At 48.5% G+C, this 21,921-nt stretch overlaps 1 protein-coding gene across 2 annotated transcripts; it reads right to left on the reverse strand.

Annotated features, from left to right (window-relative positions):
• Positions 1-2,180: 2,180 nt before the first annotated feature.
• On the reverse strand, positions 2,181-21,906 carry LOC117865828 (protein argonaute 1B). 2 transcript variants are annotated; one of them, XM_034750066.2, is made up of 23 exons: positions 21,707-21,906; positions 8,097-8,836; positions 7,803-8,023; positions 7,572-7,721; positions 7,364-7,497; positions 7,085-7,194; positions 6,891-6,997; positions 6,668-6,806; positions 6,417-6,533; positions 5,842-5,949; positions 5,662-5,733; positions 4,664-4,786; positions 4,407-4,572; positions 4,205-4,326; positions 3,989-4,126; positions 3,755-3,897; positions 3,606-3,668; positions 3,472-3,535; positions 3,256-3,391; positions 3,095-3,168; positions 2,914-3,008; positions 2,798-2,829; positions 2,181-2,692 (listed from the first exon to the last, which is right to left on the reverse strand). In XM_034750066.2, exons 1-23 carry the CDS (start codon positions 21,759-21,761, stop codon positions 2,487-2,489), a joined length of 3,315 nt encoding a protein of 1,104 aa, XP_034605957.1. In that variant the 5' UTR covers positions 21,762-21,906; the 3' UTR covers positions 2,181-2,486. The 2 variants fall into 2 exon arrangements, with proteins under 2 accessions (XP_034605957.1, XP_034605958.1); XM_034750067.2 differs by lacking the exon at positions 21,707-21,906 and adding an exon at positions 10,571-10,732.
• Positions 21,907-21,921: the final 15 nt, after the last annotated feature.

Genomic DNA, 21,921 nt, shown 5'->3' on the forward strand with positions numbered 1-21,921 from the left:
ATTTGGAGGGTAGCTGCAGCTTTTGGGTCGCAATCATGTGTACGCGGCTGTAGCTGTGGAGAGAGGAGGACCGGTGCGGGGGCGACGGACACGGACGAGCTGGGCGTGGCACACGCGAGCGTACGTGGTGGCCCGGGTATCGTGTTAACTTCGCACCGTGGTAGATTCGGGTGCGGAGCGCTGGTGCATGTGGTGAGGTCCAGAAGTCGGAACGGGCACGGACGGGCGTACGGTTTTTGTGTTTGTGCGGTCTCGGTACGTTCTCCGGTAGTTGTGTGCCTGTTGAATCTCGTGGATCGATCGGAGGTGGAGGTACCACAACTTGCTATGTACCGCACCGCCGCATCACAGCAGCCTTCTGTAGCCGGTTCGTGCACAAGATCGACGGTGGCCTCCCGATGGTGGCGATAGCAGTAGTGGGAGCAGAGCGAACGGATAGAGCATGCGCTTGCGTGTATTGACTGGCAGAACTGACGTCTCAGCAGAGATTCCACGCACCGCGCAGGCAGGCCAAGCCGCGCCGCAGCTGCCGCGACGTCACGTTCCCCCCATTCCGAGGTCGGGGTCGGCCTCCACGCGCCCAAGCGGAAGACGCCGAGCGCGCTCTCAACGGAGGAGTGGGGGCGGGGGCGGCTGCACACGGTGGGTAGTGGAAACTGGAAAGCCAGCCCATCGCAGCAACCTCCAACAAGCCCGTGGACTGCGGCCCACTCTTGCTCTGGCTTTTGAAGCTGTTTCTGGTCCGGATCACGCACGACCGACTGCTACGCCCGCGAGAGAGATGAGAGGACGGTGGACGGCGGTGGAGTTGGCTGGCGCTGCTGGGACCGCGCACCACGCAGCCCCGGGACGTAGAGGCGGTGGCAGCACTGACGCTTTGAGTTCTCCACTCCACCGCTAGGCGCTGCTCGCTTCCGTGCCTATGAAACCGCAGGCGGAGGGCAATTTGGCTCTGCCTTCCTAGGAGGTGGCCGCCCCTGACCGCATTCCCGGCTTGCCTTTCTGGTGCCGCCATGAACAGGTGGAGCCGTGGAGAGAGGCAGAAAGCGACCGTCAGGTCTCCTTGTCCGCGCCGCTCCGCCATTCCGACACCATCGAACGAATGAGTGCGCCCCGGTTTTGGACGGTTTCTTCTGCTTCAACGCCGCAATTTTACTCCATTTGATCCACCCCGCCAAGCTGCCCGTAAGGCCGTAACGCAGCGTTGCGTGCGCGCGTTTCGCCTGGAAAGGTGCCTAATTTTCTACTAGATAGACTCGTGCGAACGGTAGCCACAGGAAAAAAAAAGTTACGGTACCAGAAGAAATATGCTGCGGCCTTGCGTGCGCGCTCAGAGCCTCAGGCCAAAGCGTCGGCGTTCTCGTCGGCCGGGACAGGGCGTGCGTCACTGGTTGGTGGCTACTGGCTTACGGTCTCCTGGGCTCTGATGGTAGCAGTAGCACGAAGAAAAGTCAGGTCCACTGTGCAACTGCGCGACTCGGAGCCGATCCAGTCGGTTGCTCAGGTAGCAGCACCAGCGCAGCGCACGGCCGTGCTGTCACTTTTTTTCCTCTCGGCTTCGCTGTGGCGCGGCCTCGGAGTACCGATGTGGTGGCAGGGTACAATCACGTCGACAGTCCAGTCAGTCGAGCTAAGACAAATGGGCATGACGCTTGTGTACATTCGGCACGTGAAAACCAGGCCTTCAATTGGCCGCCGGACGCGACCACCGGTCACCGCCCTTCCTGATGGATGTGCAGGGATCAGCACGTCCGGAGGGCGGAGACTGCCAACGCAAACTTTGCAGTGGGGACGGGGTGGCAACAGCCAACAGGTTCACGAGCACCATAGTTTTAGTGCCGGACTGCGGTTTGGCTTCTGGGCAGGTTTTAATGCACGTCCGAATCCAAACTCCAAACCAAAATTATTCTCACAGATGAATTCGCTCACGGACAAGAACGGATGGAGGTGGAGGTTGCGCTTGTGCTCCGAGCTGCGTAGGGTCGTGAAGCAATCTCCACGCCGGTAGCATTGGTGGTCGCCAAGAGCAGGTGCACGTAGGAAGTGCCCCTTTTACATTCAAGAAACGAAAGCATCCAGTTTCGACACAAATTCGGTGGGGGCACCGCGCAGCCAGGCTCACGTCTGACCATAGTATGATATAAGAAAACTACTACTACTTAGGAAAAGAGAAGCGGTCATTATCATCAAACAAGCAAGCCTCACAGAAATAGTTCGTCGATACATACCAGTCTAAGGTGTGGCTGGCTACAACTTACAAGAAATAGTTCACAACACTGCCAACACAGTTCAGGTACTTGAAATCCACAGATCCCCATAGCGGAGTTCACAACACTGCCAACACAGTACAGGTACTTAAAATCCACAGATCACTGGGCTAGTCTGAATGCATAAAGATGGGTGTCAAACTGCAAACATCGAAATAGCGCGGGTACATGGAATACTCCAGGATACTCCTTGGTGGAAGCTGCTTACTGCTCAGCATCTCAGCAGTAAAACATGACACGCTTCACGTTCTCCTTGAGAGCGGGCAGGGGCCTAACAGCAACACTTCCCGCAGCCCTGCTGCTGCGTGCCCCACCTGGTGGAGGGCCACGGGCGCCACTTGCCATTGACCCGCTGTCAGAGGTATCTGGCTCCATGTAGAAGCGAGCTCGGAAGGCTGCCAGATGAGCATAGTATGCCGGAGGCACTGCAAGAAATCAAGCAACGGTCAACAAGTGATTTGGACAGAATAATCCACAAATGGGTGGTCTAGAGTTAGACAAAGAGACTGATGTTTTTAAGTTAGGCTTACCAATTGACACAGAGCGGGTGCACCTAGCATATCTGCAAAAGTTGAAACAATGTTTAATAGGCAGCAGTTCAAGAGTGCGAGGAAAGTAATGGATCGATGGAGCAGTATATAATTACGTGTAGCACAGGTTGTTTGTCAGAGTCTGCAGCTCATCAGCCGTAAACTTGTTCTCATCCCACAGGACATGATAATGAGCAGGGCGGCTTGTTCCCTGAATAGATGAAAAGCTTCAATCAGTAATCATTAAATCAGCCCATCCATCAAGTGATGAATTGAAAAGGAGGATGAGGAATCAACCTGAATGCCAGCATGGCTACACAGGTAGAAATCAAACTCAGTAGGATGGCAAATCTTTGAATCAACCACGGTACCTAAACTCAGATCAAAGAAACAGTTTCTGGTCAGATTCAAATTAGACATGCCAAGCCCAAAAAACTGGAGGTGGGCCATGAACTAACCAGGCAGTATGTTTCCACTTCTATCAACAGTGCGCTGATCATTGTGGTTATTAGCAAACAACCTAGTGTGATGTCGCTTCTGAACTACCACAAAAGTAACTGGAGGCTGGTAATTGGGCTCCAAGGATGCACAGGCCTATAACCATGGTTTGGCAAGGACAGTGAGAGAAAAAGATGAATAACAACATCAGATGAATGCTATGGAATTACATTTACCTTTCTGATGGCATCAAGTTCATACAGCAATACTTGATAGAACTGCCCCTCACTGACACCATCCCTGAAATTAAAACTGTTTAAGATACTGAAAATCATGATCAGAAAAGAGATGCTCATGCAAGGGTAAGAACCTGTAGAATATGATCCTCTGAGGTTTCTGTCCAGTTGCCCTCTTAAAAGAAATGAGAAGTTCCCTGCACAATCAAAAGAATTATACATATAGCAGAATCCAAAAACAGAGAAGCGTAACTATATCTCATTATATCAGTAAAGATCATACTTGATCATGCCACCGGTTACTGTCCCTCTTTGTGGATCTTGCCATACTTTGAAAAGATCCTGAATCAGCTCCTGGCGATGGGCTTGAGCACTCACTAGACCAGCATACTTGGTGACCTCAGGCCAGTCTTGAGAAGCAACAACCTAGGAAGAAAACAATATAGTAAACATAAAGGGTGAAACTTCCACAGCAGAACTTCTGGCCTATCATCGTTGTAACAAGTCTTGTACTTACAGCTGCAATGGAAGGACTGGAGTCTTCTCCAGGATGGGGATGGGTAACATCAGCACCAAATATAATAGTTGGTCTGTCACTGACAAGGGGGATTCTCCTTGTCAAAGCATCTACAAGTACAGTATTCCTTCCACCAACCTGAAAAATAGGGAAAACCATGAGAAAACAAATGATTCAGGTATTAGTTAAGGATGGAATGGTTTTGAGAGATTTTACCTTAACATTTATTTTGAGTGCAACATTTGCAAGATACTGCTTGCTCATCTTAAAAACATGCTTAGTCAAGCAACACTGGGAGACCAATCCAAGATCAGTCTCACAGATTCTCTTGAGATCCCCTGAGGAATTAAAAGAACGCTGATGACAGAATGTATTCAGTGGACAATGCTTAAGTGTCTCTGCCAGAAGAGAACATTACCATAAAGAGAACCATTATTGTCAGGCAGTATTACAATCAGCAGGTCAAGTTCCCTGCCCTGGGGTCTCAGTATGTTCATCGCATCTTGATAGCGTGCCTTTAATGCTCTCTCAACATGCTCTGGCCTTGCAGTCAGTGGTGGCAGCACAGGCTCAAGAGCAAAGTCCTAGAGGGAGAATGGGAAATATGAAGAGTAAATAACACAAGATACCAAAGGGACATTGGGCATGAATGATATTTGAAGGACAAAGTCGTACCATTCCAGATATTTGGCACATGATAGCCAGCTCATGACAGAAGCCCCTAGCAGCACTATCTTGCACATTCCGAGAAAAGTTAATGCACGCCCAGTTGCTGACTCTACCACCATTAACCATTTTCTACACAGAAAAAGAACAGTAAACACAAGAAAGTTACGAGATTATTAAATGAACAAGTAAACCACAAAGGGGAACATGAAGACAGAGGCAAGCAAAAGGTAGACAGATGCTCTCTAGATTATAATATTGTCAATGGCACACCATAACCCAAATGATTAATGTTGCAGTTGATGTGTTGCATAAAAGATGGTCCTAAACTAACAACCTACGAGAGTTAATCCAAGGGAAAAGGAGAGCAAAATCCCAGACAATTCAGGAGCTCCTGATAGAGCTTTCTGTGTAAATAATGAAAAATTCCTCCCTCCCAAAAAATGCTTCCATGTGAAGCTAGATAGATCCTGGAATTTTGAGGAGATAACAAAACCAAAACTAAATCAAACACAAGCAGCGAGGCAATAAACTCATTAGTTATGACTCTGTAGTTTGCAAAAACAGTCTATGCTCCACACAATTATCTACTTCGTCCTCTTGCCGCAGTCCATCCACTGCCTCCGCCAACAGCGGGATTTCCCGCCGGGCATTGCCCTTGCCTGCCCGGACTGCTTTCCACGGGGCCACCCCCTTAGGACTGGTAGATATCAAATCATCCCCTACAAAAAACCAAACGCCGCCAGAGCAACATCCCTCGCCGGTCGGAATTAGAGTTATTTTCATCTCTCAGTCCCTTTTTTCAGCAACAAATCCTTTTGACAACATGCATCAGTTTTAAATGGGGGCTTTCGTGAAACTGATAAATCAAGGACACTCTCGATTTAAAATTTCCATTTATTTAATTTCAGTATGGTTCTAGCCTAACATTACCATAAGGGGAGATTTAGAAATACAGGAAGAGCGATTTTATCTAGACTTCTTAGGACATATTTAACCAAGCATACCTTATTCATCATGTTCCATTGGCCAACCCTTGGCAGGACATCCTTCTCTCGGCCACTATCATGGTATTTAAGCTAATTACACAAAAGTACAAATTCAACATCAGTGGCAATGCACAACATATGCATAAATAAGGAAAATGAAATGCAGTGATGCTGTTAGATTTCAGAAAATAAACTTACCCTTGGTGGTGGCAGAACACGAGCTTCAACTGCTGCAAGACGTTCATCAATTCTTATACCAAATTCCTGTGCATATGGGTCTTCATAGTATGCATTGTGATGCACAGTCTGATAAAAAGGAGGAAAGGCAAAATAAAAAATTAAGTCAGAATCATCAATTCACCTGATTGGCACTAAAACAATAAGACCTCAGTGTTATATTTAATCATTATACAGTAACAATTCTGATAAAACAGGTGGTACTTTTCACCAGAAAAATATGACTCATAAAAACATTTTAATGATACAACAACTGTGGTAGATACCCTACCACCAATTCCAGAGAGGCAGAGATCATTTCAGATACAGGCAAATGTGTAACCAAGAGGGCAAAATTACAAGTGGCAATAACTTAGTAGTGTCCCTAAACCCTAAAGAATGCAAAAGCAAATGAGTAAGCAGGGCTTCCAAAGCCCAAAAGCTAAAAAAACTTATACAAAGGCTATAATTGCAGCATGGTTAAACACCTGAATTCATGAGATGTGGATCACAAAAATGATGAAATAACTTTCACAAAACATATGATCAACAGTCACCTGCAAGATGTCCAGCTCACGCTCTTGAGGGCGCTGACAGGTCACTTTCAGCAGAGCAGTGATTTGTTTCTCATTGAGTCGCTTTGAGTAACGCTGTCCTTCAACAATCTTACAGACCTGATATTTCATATTTCAAAGCCAGCAACTTATTACGATAATATGATGAAGCTGGATGTAGCATTGAGAAAACATTTGAAGAATAAGCGTAATATAGCAAATAAGTTTCAACAGAGATAGTTGAAGACACTAACTTCCATAGGCAGATAGTTTGGTCTTTGCTGATTGCCCACTTGCAAGCAAGGTAAAGTGGTGTGTTGAATACTAAAACCATAAGTCTCCATAAAATATTGCACTACAGTCTTCACGGTACCACGATCATCAACAGGGAATCTATCACAGAGAAAGCAACAAAACCATGTCAGAGCATCATCCTTTAAGCTATTAGCTCATACCAGCAAGGGAAGACACACATACGATAGCTCTCTTGTTGCTTGTGAAGTGAGGCCAGAGATACGATATTTTCTGCGCATGTTTCCTCGGTGCGTGACCTCGACCTTCACACCTCTCAGGGCTTTTTTGATCTACAGAGGAAAAGGAATGGCAGTAACTTAGCACCAACTAAGAATAAACAAAAGTTACTATCAAAAAGGCAAGGTAGTGGTCCAAACCTTCACGCGATCAGAATCAGACAATGGTCTAACTGAGATATCTCTGTTAAGAAGCTGGGCAACAAAATCAATCACAGGGAGAGGCTCGATAAACGCAGTTGATGACATATCTGCAAGGGCACAGATCAAAGGCTAAGACAAGATTGATACTGATTCCATAAACTACACCTAGTCCATGTAAATTAGAATGTAGCATACTACTGCGGTACTGCCATGGATCATGTGTGACAACTGAAAGAAAAGCAGTGAAATGAAAAGGCTGAAGTGACAGTATCTAACCGATATTCAGTGAAAGGCCCATCTGAGTTGGCCTTATGCTTTGGTAAAAACCGCGCCAACTTTCCAAACCCTCACCAAGTTGCTGACGTCTCCCTAAGTCGGGAGAATAAAATGATCTACCAACAGGAGAATACCTATACAAGAAAAGTACAATAAGATTTCGCCATGGAAAAAGTAACTACGAAAATACAACTAGCTAAAATATCACCTCGCAGTAGGCAATTCACGTAGTACAATGTCAAGCACTTGAAGAGCTTCTTGAGGAGCATCTGCTTGCCTTCCAGCTAGGAACATAGCCAAATGGTGGAGATCAGCACGGGCAGCAAATTTGATCACCACCCTAAATACTCTCTCGCGCCTGAATCAGAAGGGATGGCAGAAGTCAGCATGAAATTTTGTTTTACATGTCCTAAATATAGACACAGAAGCAATACCATACCTTTGCCCACCTTGGCCACCACTAAGACTATCTTCCTCATCTTGCAAGGTAATTTCAAATGTCCTAGAAGTAAATGGCAGAGGTCCAGCTGTATAAAGGCTCTTTCTTCCATCATATGCAGGTAGACGCCCACCCAATTGGGATTGTCTATACAGCGTTACAAGCTCTCCCATGACAGCACGATTGACACCACGTGAAGTAACCTCAGGCGTTATAGATACCTGAAGACAATAGATTGATGAACAGAAATCACAAAAAAAAATGACATGAAATTACTTCTTAAGAGGAGCTTACATCGTATTGGTGAAGGTCTTTGTCAGGAAGTTCAGCAAAGAAATGGTTTGCTTTCACAATGCACCTGTCCCCATAAGTGCCCTTGCCAGGGCGCAGCGGGAATCGAACTGATTTGCTTGATGCCGGTGCCACTTGAATTTCTTGACTTGTGGAAGTCTGACCACGAATAGAAAGTTGCTGAAATTGTTGCTGGACATGTCCAGAGCTCACCTCTGTCACAGGCTGTGAGGATGAGCCAGGTCCCGATGGGGATGGTGAAACCATCGGGGCTTGATACTGGACATATGGGGCTTGGTGCAGCTCGGGAACTGTTCTGGATGGACCTGGAGGAACATTTCGTCCAACACTACCTCCCCTTTGCCCGCCATAGTATGGCTGCGGCATTCCACCTCTGGGACGGGGGCCACCACGTCCCTGGTATTCACCACCACGTCCCTGGTAGTCGCCACCACGTCCCTGGTATTCACCACCACGTCCCTGGTAGTCACGCGGGTGATACTCAGGTGGCCCACCACCTGGGTGATGTGGCCCTGGCCCTCCACGGCCCTGATAATGTCCACCACGGCCCTGGTATTGCCCACCACCACGGCCACCCTGTTGAGGCCAGCCGCGTCCTCCTCCATGTTGTTGAGTTCGCTCAGGTCGCTGTGAGGAACCTTGTCCAGAAGCCCCTGAAGACTCTCCGGAAGTTTCTCCGGAACCGCCAGGGCCAGTTCTCTTCTTCCTCACCATGATGGGCACTGCATGACAGGAATACATCAAAACTGGGTTCAAGACATGAAGAAAACTGTTTGACTGTATATCTGTGAAAAAGAAAACAGCAACAGGAGGGAGGTTTGTATACTGAGGAGAATTGCAACAGTTTACACAGAATAAAGAAAATGTAACAAAAATAGAAGATAAGCTGCTACCAAGCTGCATCCAGGAATTGCTAACATAACAAATAGAAACTTGAGAATCACAACATCATAGAACCTTGTGCCCATGTGAAATGAACTAAGCTACCAGAACACGGTAAAAAAGAAAAGGTAAGTAAAACTAGAAGAAAGAAAATGTAATTTCACAAGTACTAGAAAATAAGACTAACTGATTATATTTTTATTGGTTACTTAGGTAACCGAATGCATTTTTATTGGCTACTTGAGTAACTAATTGCATTTTTACTGGCTTTACGCTTTCTTCATTTTGATCATTTTTGAGCATTTTCATTTGGATAAAGAAAGTGGACAGGTAGAAGGTTAGGAAAATGTAAGAAAGATCATATCATCCAAAGCAGGGCCATTTAGGTGTCTCCTAGACACCTAAAATTATTTTACTCGTTCAAAAGTAACAGCCTAAAACACATATACAGACAAGAAATAAATAAAATCCAGGCACCTTTTTTATAATGGTATAACAAGATTTATACTGTCATTTGAAATAGACAATGTACGTGATACGATCTTCAGGGATGCATGAACAACACCAGAGTATGAGATATCGCATAGATGAGAACCATGCAAAACTGCACTACACTACACATAAGATGAACAGAATCCTACTACTAAAGACTAGCAATATGTGATGTTTTTGAAGTTAGTTTCAGGAAGATCATTTCCTAGCTATAGCTATTCAATAGAATGTCTTGATCACATTAAACATTTTTTATGCTACCATTAACACTTTGATCATGATCAACAGAACAGCAGCTTTTATCGCAATGATGGAACACATCCTTGAGCATACTTGCACTTGTTATCAAGGCCGAGAGTTCACACTTGACACTGAGTGAGAACACCAAACATTAGGCACAAACCGATGTCTGGAACATGTCTACATTGTTGGTGGAGTCTGCAATTTAACTAACACATTATTACATGCCAAAACTAATCCTTATATGTTGGCCAGAGAAAAAAGACACTGAAAAAAAGTAGTCCCTCTAAACAACCGATTAACCACACTCAAACACAAGGTTCAGCAGTTAAAACACACAAGCATAGCAGACCTTTTACCTTAGCGTAGAGGGAAATAATCACACAAGCATATTCTATCAGAAACCACACAAGCAGATAAGCAGCAGAAGGAAGTACAGCAATATCAAATGTTGAGGCTTTGAGAGCATCAGTCAAGCAGTTAACCCAAATACTAAGCACTAGACACCTGAAGGAACAGAGGTTCCTCATCTCGCAAAGCAACTAAGCCTCCCATTTCCACATTATGCGCTTAGCCTAGAAAACCTAAGACGGTCACAAAAGCAAGCACAAATCGCCGAGCCCTCATCGGATCAACTCACCACGGAGCTAGAACCGGCCAAATCGACCAACAGACCCCACCAAATCCGCCAGCACCCACTGGAACTCGTCTATTCGAGCACCAACACCGCCGCAACGCAGCAACCCACCCCCGGAACGATCGAACGCTACACTTAGCCACACTCCCACGGAATCAGCGGGCGAAGAGCAGCAGATCTAGCAGAGAACGGCGGGGAGCGATACCTGAGCAGGCTCGCCGGGCGGCGGCGCGGGATGGGAACGGAGCGGGAGTGCCGGGCTGTAATGGCGCCCCCTTTCTACTGCCGCAGCGCTGCTGCTGCTCGCTGGGTGCTCCCCCCCTGCGTGTCCACCACCACCACCACCTCTCCAACTTTTATGAGGAGCGGAGGGGGAAGGCGACGGCCGCTTGTGGTTAATTAGCGGCAGCGGCAGTGCGGCTCACTGGGGAAAGCGCCGAAGCGAGCGCAGGCAGGGCTGGGTGCCCGTGTCAGGGTCAGCCGGTCAGGGTCAGGTCGCGGCGCGGGGCGAGGCGGGTCGCGTCGCGTGGACCCGGCGACCCGTTCGGAGAACGTGGGGCGGGTGCCACTGACGTCGTGGGGCCCGGAGGCGGGCTATTGGCCGGTACCGCCTCGGGCGCGACGCCTCCGGTGGGATTAGTGGGGCTAATCAAAGGTTTTAGTCGCAAACGACAGCGGGGGCCCGGGGTGTCAGAAGTGGATAATCGTGCCCCCTCGCCCTGTTGTTCCCCCCAGGGCCCAAGGACGTTTCGATTGGTGATTGGATCGCCTCGCTTTCGTGTCCCCGTGCGCGCTACGCGATCATACGAGACCAGCAGACCGAGCGAATACCATCGATCCATCCACAGGGGTCGTGTTCGTGCGTACGGCGTGACAGGGAGACGAGACGCAGGAGAAGAAGAGGGGCTCGGCTCGGCTGGGCGATCACGGATGAGGAGTTACGCCTGCACATCAATGACCGCGAGGTGCCAACCCGCGACTGTGCGTAATGGGGTGGGGCAGGGTGTGGTTCGCCCGGTGCCGAGTCTCTGTCGCCGCGCTCCCGTTTCGGCTAAGCCGTTCAGGCCCGTAAAAGGGAAAGGAATGGGTCAAACGCCGCTCGGTGCGCCAGGCGGCCAGCAACAGTAGCATTTGCTACCGCACCCAACCCAACGACGACGGGCGGGCACAGACCTACACGGCCACCCTAGCGTATCGATGGCCCGGAACGGTTCGGCATGCGGGGCGCACGCGCCAGTGCGTGGGGCGCACCAGAAGACTGTTCACATCACTTCGCCTAACGCGCCTGGCCGTACCCCACGGGATGACACGACGAGCCCACCGGCCGCGCGGGCCCAGTGCGCAGCGAGACGGGTGCCGGTGAGCAGCAGCAGCGCGTGGAGCAAGTTGTGCTGTACCCGATGGATGGTAGGTGGGGGCCCGCGCTGCGCGAGCCGTACCGGGCTCGCGGCCAGCCGTTGCCCTGCTGGGCCCGCGGCCCGATGACGGGGACGGGCGGGGTGGAGCCCGCGGTACGGGTTGGAGGTGTGGAGGTGCGGGTGGGGGCCCTTTCGCTTTCGCGCGCCTCGCTCTCGACCAGGCAAAGGCCAGTGCCCAGTGGGCTGCCTCGGGCCTCACAACCAGAATGACACAGCCGGCCGCGGCCGGCCTTCTCCAAAGCCTCGCAGACCTACCGACTCGATGCAGTTGGAGAGATAAGCAGCGCCACAAGCCAGTGCTCTGTTTGCGCTTGCAGGCTTGACGCTGCAATGTACAAGGGTATGATACAGCGGGTATCACGTCGGTCGTACGCCACGGTCTTCTTGTCTTTGGTTTCGGTGGAGGGTGGAGACAGTGCTTTCAGAGCTCACATCAGGGACGGGGAGAGCACACTGAAGAGATTTGCTGGGTCGCCACTCGCCAATGCACAGCACAGGATCCCTCGGTCCTAACTCCTACTCACTTCTAACTGTTGGAGTTGTTCCAAATTCACTCCAGGATAAAGGCCGACCTTCCCGACCCTTTACACTTAGGGTCGGGCGAGGCGGAGAATCTCCCGACCCCGGGAATCGGGGTCGGGCGAGGCAGAGAATCTCCCGACCCCGGGACTCGGGGCCGGGCGAGGCGGAGCGTCTCCCGATCCCTGGACTTTGGGGTCGGGCGAGTCGGAGCATCTCCCGACCCCAGGATTCGGGGTCGGGCGAGTCGGAGATCGACCCTCAAGGGGTCAGGCGCATCCGATCCCAGGCTTGAGGTCGGACGAGGCGAAGTCCCAGGCGCACCCGACTCCAAGACGAAGGACTCAAGGTCGGACGAGGAGGAGTTCCATCCTCGCACGGGACTAAGAGTCCGTACCGCTCAATACCCCCTGTCTGGGGTTTCGGTACAATATATACCGACACCCTTGCTAGGGTTTCATGCGACAGACAGAAGAGAGAAGAGAGAGAGATTATCAGATTCTCTTGTAAGCCGCCATAGGCGTGTAACCCTAAACTCTTGATATAGTGAGATTGTTGCCGGCTGGTGCCCGTGGTTTTTCCTCTTCACATTGAAGGGGTTTTCCACGTAAATCGTGTGTCTTCTTGCGGTTTGATTCTTTACTTCATATTCCATACGCCGTTCGTTCCTAACAAGTGGTATCAGAGCTTTGGTTGCTGTTTGGATTTCATGTCGACGTCGATGAAGTTTGATCTACCGCTGCTAAACTACGACACGCGGTTCTCGCTATGGCAAGTCAAGATGAGGGGAATTCTGGCGCAAACTCACGATTATGATGAGGCGCTGGATAGCTTCGGGAAGAAGACGAAGGCCGAGTGGACTCAAGAAGAGATCCGCAAGGATCAGAAGGCTCTCGCCTTAATACAGTTGCATCTTCATAATGATATTTTGCAGGAGTGTCTGAAAGAAAAAACTGCTGCAGAACTATGGCTGAAACTGGAATCGATCTGTATGTCCAAGGATCTAACCAGTAAGATGCAGATGAAGATGAAGCTGTTCACCCTGAAGATGAAGGAAGAAGATTCAGTGATAAACCACATCGCTGAATTTAAGAAGATCGTCGCCGATCTAGTATCAATGGAGGTGAAGTATGATGATGAGGACTTAGGTCTTTTACTGTTATGTTCTTTGCCAACTTCGTATACAAATTTTCGTGACACCATACTCTTGAGCCGTGATGAACTAACCTTAAAGGAAGTTTATGAGGCTCTCCAATCAAGGGAGAAGATGAAAGGTATGGTGCAGAATGACAGGACGTCGTCCTCCAGAGGCGATGCTTTGCTTGTGAGAGGCAGAACTGATAACAGATCCTCCAATGATGATGGAAGAAAAAACTATGAAAGACGAGGCCGTTCAAAGTCCAAGCCGCATGGTAACAAAAAATTCTGTGTTTATTGCAAGCTAACAAATCACAATGTTGAGGATTGCAGAAAAGTACAGAATAAGGAGAAGAAGAAAAACAAGTCGGCTGGTAAGGTCTCTGTTGCTGCTGCCGTGTCTGATGAAGAATCTGGAGATAGTCTGGTTGTATTTGCCGGTTGTGTTGCTGGTCATGATGAGTGGATCCTTGATTCCGCATGTTCATTTCATATTTGCATTAACAGAAATTGGTTTAGCTCTTACAAGGCTATGCCGAAAGGGGATGTTGTGCGGATGGGAGATAATAGCCCGTGTGATATTGTGGGGATTGGATCAGTTCAGATCAAGACTCATGATGGCATGACACGCACTCTGAAAAACGTCAGGTACATACCAGGGATGTCCAGAAATCTTATTTCATTGAGCACGCTTGATGCAAAAGGTTACAAATATTCCGGTTCGGATGGTGTTCTGAAGGTATCAAGAGGTAATCTCGTCTGCTTAAAAGGTGATCTCAATTCTGCTAAATTATATGTCCTTAGAGGGTGTACTTTACCTGGTTCTGATTCCGCTGTTGCTGCTGTTACTAATGAGGAACCTAGTAAAACTAACCTTTGGCATATGCGTCTGGGACATATGAGTCACCTTGGTATGGCTGAATTGATGAGGAGAAACCTACTGGATGGCTGCACTTCGAGTAAAATGAAGTTTTGTGAGCACTGTGTTTTCGGGAAGCATAAAAGGGTACGTTTCAACACTTCTGTTCACACCACAAAAGGTACTCTTGATTATATACATGCTGACTTATGGGGACCTTCTCGTAAGCCCTCGCTTGGTGGTGCTCGTTACATGCTCACAATTATTGATGATTACTCTAGAAGGGTTTGGCCTTATTTTCTGAAACGAAAAGATGATACCTTTGCTGCTTTTAAGGACTGGAAAGTCATGATTGAAAGGCAAACTGAAAGGAAGGTGAAATTGCTTCGTACTGATAATGGTGGAGAATTTTGTTCACGTGAATTTAATGATTATTGCCGATCAGAAGGCATTGTAAGGCATCACACCATACCCCATACTCCACAACAGAATGGTGTGGCCGAACGCATGAACAGATCCATCATATCCAAGGCTCGTTGCATGCTGTCTAATGCCAGGATGAGCAAGCGTTTTTGGGCTGAAGCTGCTAATACTGCCTGTTACTTGATCAACAGGTCGCCTTCTATTCCACTAAATAAAAGAACTCCCATTGAGGTATGGTCTGGTACGCCTGCTGATTACTCACAGTTGAAAGTTTTTGGATGCACTGCATATGCTCATGTTGATAATGGAAAATTGGAGCCTAGAGCTGTTAAATGTCTTTTCCTTGGTTATGGTTCGGGTGTCAAAGGCTATAAATTGTGGAACCCGGAAACAGGAAAGACCTTTCTGAGCAGAAGTGTTATTTTCAATGAATCTGTGATGTTTACTAACAGCTTGCCCTCAGACCAAGTTCCAAACAAAGAACTGCAGCGTATGCGCATGCAGGTGGAGAACGCACGTGATGATGCTGATAACCCCGACCCCTTGGTCTCGGGGTCGGATGCGCCAGACCCCTTGGCTCCAGGGTCGGCTGATGCTCAAGCACCAGACCCCTTGGCTCCGGGGTCGGATGTTGCTGCGCCAGACCCCTTGGCTCTGGGGTCGGCTGTTGCTGATGCGCCAGACCCCTCAGTCTCGGGGTCGGCTGATGCTCATGATGATGTCCAGCAAACTCCAGAGGAGGATCTACCCATTGCTAAACGCAAGTCCAAAAGGACTGTTGTCCCTCCTAACCGTCTAATTTAAGAATGTAACTTGTCTTACCATGCTTTGAGTTGTGCTGAACAGGTGGAGAATGTTCATGAGCCAGCAACCTATAAAGAAGCTATTCATTGTGATGATACTGAAAACTGGATTTCGGCTATGCATGAGGAGATGCAATCTCTTGAGAAGAACAGTACATGGGAACTTGTACCTTTGCCTAAGAAAAAGAAGGCCATCCGCTGCAAGTGGATCTTCAAGAGAAAGGAGGGTTTATCTCCAAGAGAGCCTCCAAAATATAAGGCAAGGTTAGTTGCTAAAGGCTACAGCCAAATTCCGGGTGTTAACTACAATGATGTTTTCTCTCCAGTGGTAAAACACAGTTCAATTCGCACTTTCCTTAGTGTTGTTGCTTCACATGATCTCGAGCTTGAGCAGTTAGATGTGAAGACTGCGTTTTTGCATGGAGAGCTTGAGGAGGACATATACATGGACCAACCAGAAGGTTTCATAGTGCCTGGCGAGGAGAAATATGTGTGCAAGTTGAAGAGATCCTTGTATGGTTTGAAACAGTCCCCTCGACAGTGGAACAAGAGGTTTGATTCATTTATGTTATCACACAGTTTTAAAAGATCTAAGTATGATAGCTGTGTTTATATCAAGCATGTTAATGGATCACCTATATACTTGCTGATATATGTTGATGATATGCTGATTGCTGCCAAGAGTAAGAATGAAATCAATAAGTTAAAGAAACTATTGAGTAGTGGTTTTGATATGAAAGATCTTGGTAGTGCTAAGAAAATTCTTGGTATGGAAATTAGTAGAGACCGAAATTCTGGTTTGCTATTTCTTAGTCAACAGAATTATATCAAGAAAGTTCTTCAGCGTTTCAACATGCAAGATGCTAAGGCTGTAAGTACTCCTATTGCACCTCACTTCAAGTTGTCAGCTGCTCAGTGTCCTAGTACAGATGCAGAGGTCAAAGACATGTCAAAGATTCCTTATTCTAGTGCTGTTGGGTCCTTGATGTATGCCATGGTTTGCTCTCGCCCAGATTTGTCATATGCTATGAGTCTTGTTAGTAGATATATGTCTAATCCCGGCAAAGAACATTGGAGGGCAGTTCAGTGGATTTTTTCAGATACCTCAAAGGCACAGCAAATTCCTGTTTAAAGTTTGGAAGAACTGATGAGGGTCTTGTTGGCTATGTGGACTCAGATTATGCTGCTGATCTGGACAGGCGAAGATCACTCACAGGTTATGTGTTTACTGTTGGCAGTTGTGCTGTGAGTTGGAAGGCTACTTTACAGTCAGTTGTTGCTTTGTCTACTACTGAAGCAGAATACATGGCAATTTGTGAAGCGTGCAAAGAACTGATTTGGCTGAAAGGTTTGTACGCCGAGCTTTGTGGAGTTGAAGCTTGCATAAGTTTGCACTGTGACAGCCAAAGTGCAATTTACCTCACTAAAGATCAAATGTTCCATGAAAGAACTAAGCACATTGACATCAAGTATCATTTTGTGCGTGATGTGATCGAAGAAGGTAAGCTGAAGGTATGCAAGATCAGTACTCATGATAATCCTGCTGATATGATGACAAAGCCTGTTCCTGTTGCTAAGTTTGAGCTGTGCTCGGGCTTAGTTGGTTTAATCAGATAGTCCAAGAGACTATTGTTGGCACCAGTGGTTTTCCTTGTCTCTGTTCTGTTCAGGATGAAGGGATGATGATACAAGATGAATTTGTCTCAAGGTGGAGTTTGTTGGAGTTGTTCCAAATTCACTCCAGGATAAAGGCCGACCTTCCCGACCCTTTACACTTAGGGTCGGGCGAGGCGGAGAATCTCCCGACCCCGGGACTCGGGGTCGGGCGAGGCAGAGAATCTCCCGACCCCGGGACTCGGGGCCGGGCGAGGCGGAGCGTCTCCCGATCCCTGGACTTTGGGGTCGGGCGAGTCGGAGCATCTCCCGACCCCAGGATTCGGGGTCGGGCGAGTCGGAGATCGACCCTCAAGGGGTCAGGCGCATCCGATCCCAGGCTTGAGGTCGGACGAGGCGAAGTCCCAGGCGCACCCGACTCCAAGACGAAGGACTCAAGGTCGGACGAGGAGGAGTTTTATCCTCGCACGGGACTAAGAGTCCGTACCGCTCAATACCCCCTGTCTGGGGTTTCGGTACAATATATACCGACACCCTTGCTAGGGTTTCATGCGACAGACAGAAGAGAGAAGAGAGAGAGATTATCAGATTCTCTTGTAAGCCGCCATAGGCGTGTAACCCTAAACTCTTGATATAGTGAGATTGTTGCCGGCTGGTGCCCGTGGTTTTTCCTCTTCACATTGAAGGGGTTTTCCACGTAAATCGTGTGTCTTCTTGCGGTTTGATTCTTTACTTCATATTCCATACGCCGTTCGTTCCTAACACTAACGAATTCGTGTTAAAGATGCGTCTAACGACAAACACCACTCGCTATCCCTAGCTAAGCACCATCCTGCTTTTAGCGTTAAAGAAAAAAATTGCCGAAACAAAGACAGTTTGGGCCTCTCGAAACTGCTTCTGAACAATTCTTGCTATCCTTTCATGAAAAGGAAGGATACTTCAACAGAAAAAAAGACAGAGGAGGAAACTTACTCAAAAGAACCTATGCCTCGCCAATTGCCACACATGGCTTTTGGAGACCCAGCCTTTCTCGAAAAAGACAAAATTATGAGTTTTCTTTGGTGTTTCTAGACTTTTTTTCCCAGTAACCATATATCGCTCTTCTCGATTATCGTTTATGGTACTCTCTTTCGACTAAAATGAGATAAGAAAGTGCCGTTTTATGGTACTCTCTTCTGTCATTGCAGCAACAAAGGAAATGCATTTGCAACAGCAAAAACCAAAAAAAAAAAAGCCTACAGGTAGCTTAAATCAGTGAAGATTAAACTCCTTACACCTACAACTGTGTGAATTAGTGTATATTGACAGCGGACACTTTTTTTTTAGAAAAAAAGACAGTGGACACTCACACCCATATGTTAGTGCCGCAGCGAAATTAGAGAATTTTACGTGGTAAAATGGAAGCATCCCTTGTGGCCTTTGTGGTCTCGTAGAAAATGAAAAATTGTGCCGTATATGTTGGGCTGGCCTGGTTTGGTTCATTTGCTTATTTTTAAGCACCCGTCATATCGAATATTTAGATACTAATTAGGAGTATTAAACGTAGACTATTTACAAAATTCATTACATAAGTGGAGGCTAAACGACGAGACGAATCTATTAAGTCTATTAGTCCATGATTTGACAATGTGTTGCTACAGTAAACGTTTGCTAATGATGTATTAATTAGGCTTAATAGGTTCGTCTCGTCGTTTAGCCTCCACTTATGTAATGAGTTTTGTAAATAGCCTACATTTAATACTCCTAATTAGTATCTAAATATTGATGTGACACTTACTTAAAAATAAGCAAAGGGAACCAAAACTCCCCAAAAGAAAATCGAAATGCGAAGGACTATGCGACAAGGACGATGCGATCTCTTCTAGACCGAAGGGACCGCTCTGGCTTGCAATGAAAGCGAAGAAAGCCTGAGCATGAACCCCCACGAGCTTGATCATAAAAGGACATGATGCTAAGAACCTAGTTAGCATAGCATGTAGTGAAAATCTCGCCATGCGTGCATTCTGACACTGTCGTATTGAGAGAAGAAAAGGAAATCGGTTCCGATAGCTGCCTAGCTTAGCTGGTCGACACCATCCAGCTGATGCTACTCTGCATCGCAATAGCTTGCTTTTCTTAGTTAACGGTCTAAGAATGTTCTGGTCTATGGTAGTTTGCAGCGTATGTTGGTCCCAAACGTACGAATGAGAAAGAAAGGTAAACACAAGCCAAAAACAAAGCTAAGAAAAGAGAGTTCAAATTAAATGCAAGCAGGATCAAATTGCACTTTACCGCTTCCTCCTTTTTGATATATAAACAAAATTATTTGCAAAAACTCTTGTTTGAAAGATAATTTGAAAAAACTTCAATGCTGTGCTGCGCATCAAGAGATGAGGCAAGAGGTCGGTCGGTCCTTCGTTTGACGCAACGGTACAAGCGGAACCCCCCCCCCCCCCCCCCCCCCCCCCCCCCCACGCAGCCTCCAGGACGGCGCGACGTGACTGTTCGCTTGTCGCGTCCGGCGCCTATCCTGTACCACTGACATGCGGACCCCGTGCCTTGTGCTATGGACCGGACCGCGTCAAACGACCCGTGAGCCTGCGGGTGGGGCCAGTGCGAGGGCAGTCGTAGTCGCCGACGTGTGAGCCGGCACGGGGCGCGGCCCCGCCCTCTATCCCTTGTCAGGCCGTTCAGAGGCCGAAACGTGTCCCACAGCCCACAGGTGCGCGGGTGGGCCCACTTGCACGACGGCGTAGTACGGGCGCACGCACCTCTCGGGTGGTGGTGGTGGTGGTGCACTGCACTGGTGCGCTGTTTGTGTACTGCTGTACTGCATCCTCGCGGGGTGGGCCCGCCGCGGCCGCATCCTCCGTCCTCCCCCGCGCGCGTGGATTTTGGATGCTACGCGGGCCCAAGCACCAGTGGCACGGCCGCATGGCCTTGTTGCGCTTGCCGCCATGGGTGGATGGGCCCCCGTCCCCATGGCGGCCCGAGGCGAGCGAAGGATCCAACCAACGCGCGCGCCCCTTGGATAAACACAATGGGCGGGGCACGGACGCCTCGCCTTCTACTGTTCCGTGCGACGCAAGTGCCAAATGGCTGTCCCTTTTTTTTATTGTCGGCAGCTTGGACGCGTCGGACAGGTTTGTTACTGTTGTGATAAGGGCGTGCGTGTGCGTTCTTGGACGTAGCTGTTGTGTGTTGTCTCTTGCAAAAGCAAAAGTTACTCGAATCACAGGTCACAAACCTTCTATAGTCGTTTCGAGGAAAGGAACTGCTGTAGAGACCGGCGGCAAACGGAGGTGTGAAACAGTGGTTTCGATGGAGTAAGCACTCCCTCGTGCTTGCTCGTGAAAGAAGGCATGGCATGAAGTGCTAAGGTTAACTCTTTAATTTAGATTGGTAGTGTGAATCAGTGAATGGTAATTTTCTTAAAGTATGTACTTGCTTGATGGCTCATGCAGAAGACTCATGTGGCCATCTCTGGTATTGTGCATGCTGCATGCGCATCCAGGCAGCCTAGAGGGTGAAAAAGACGGTCCATGGCACGACCAAGGGGATGTTTTGATATTAGGTGCTAAACTTTAGCAGTGTCACATTGGATGTTCGGATGCTAATTAGGAGGACTAAATATGAGCTAATTATAAAACTAATTGCAAAACCCCCGAGCTAAATCGTGAGACGAATCTATTAAGCCTAATTAATCCATCATTAGCAAATGGTTACTGTAGCATCACATTGTCAAATCATGGACTAATTAGTCTTAATAGATTCGTCTCGTGAATTAGACTCCATCTGTACAATTAATTTTGCAATTAGTTTTATAATTAGCATATATTTAATACTCCTAATTAGTATCAAACATCCAATATGACAGTTGCTAAACTTTAGCAGCAGCTAGTATCCAAACACCCTAAAACCGGCAAAGAACGCTGGTAATGATTTGTCACGTAGCTGTTCTTCTATCAATGGCACTTGGACATTTGGTCCTCTGAGCTAGCTAGTGCCATTACGGCCTCTGTTTATCCCACCGACTCCACAGTGGTTTAGGCTGCTGCTGGTTCGTATCTCCCGGCCCTGCAGCTACCGGGATGCTCGGCACTTCGGCAGCTGGTGACCGACTAGGTCACTGCACTCACCGCAGCTCGCACATTTCTCCCTCTCACTAACCGCGCGCAGGCTTAGCACAAAGACGACACGACCTAATCAACGCAAAAAACAAACGAGGACTCGTCTAGAACGATCCGACGAACTGTTCCCCCGAGGGCCCGAGCGAAATCGCTGTAGAAAACTAGTAAACGCGAGCCCAATCGGGCGGCATGGGCGCGACCATGCGAACAGCGCCCTCGACAGCTCGCCAAGAACAGGAAGCGATCGACCGACGTGCCGCCCGAGCGCGCGATTCCGGGCCGCGGTCAAAAGAGCCCCCCGACCCCTCCTGCTCCTAGCGGCGCACAATCATGCACGCAGAAACTGTATGAACTGACGGGACGGGCCGGAGCGAGGAAAAGGCAAAAACCGGAAGCGGGCAGGGGGAAAGCGGCGCCGAAGCGGGACGACGAGAAGGAAAGGGGGGCACACGGGCGTACCTTGATGGGGGCGCCCGTTCTCCACCCGCATCGCCATGTCAAGGTCACAAATCATTCACGCGCCGCGCCGCGCCGCGCGAGCCGGGGGCGAGGCAGCCGGATCGCGGCGGCCACTTCGTACGTCGTTGCCGAGGGAAAGGGGTTTCTTCCCGTGCGCGCGCGCGCGTGTGATGGCTGCTGGGTTGGGGTGGATCACGAGTGCGCTGGCGAGAGAT

The sequence above is a fragment of the Setaria viridis genome, chromosome 7 (genome assembly GCF_005286985.2).
Source record: "Setaria viridis chromosome 7, Setaria_viridis_v4.0, whole genome shotgun sequence".
Lineage (NCBI taxonomy): Eukaryota > Viridiplantae > Streptophyta > Magnoliopsida > Poales > Poaceae > Setaria > Setaria viridis.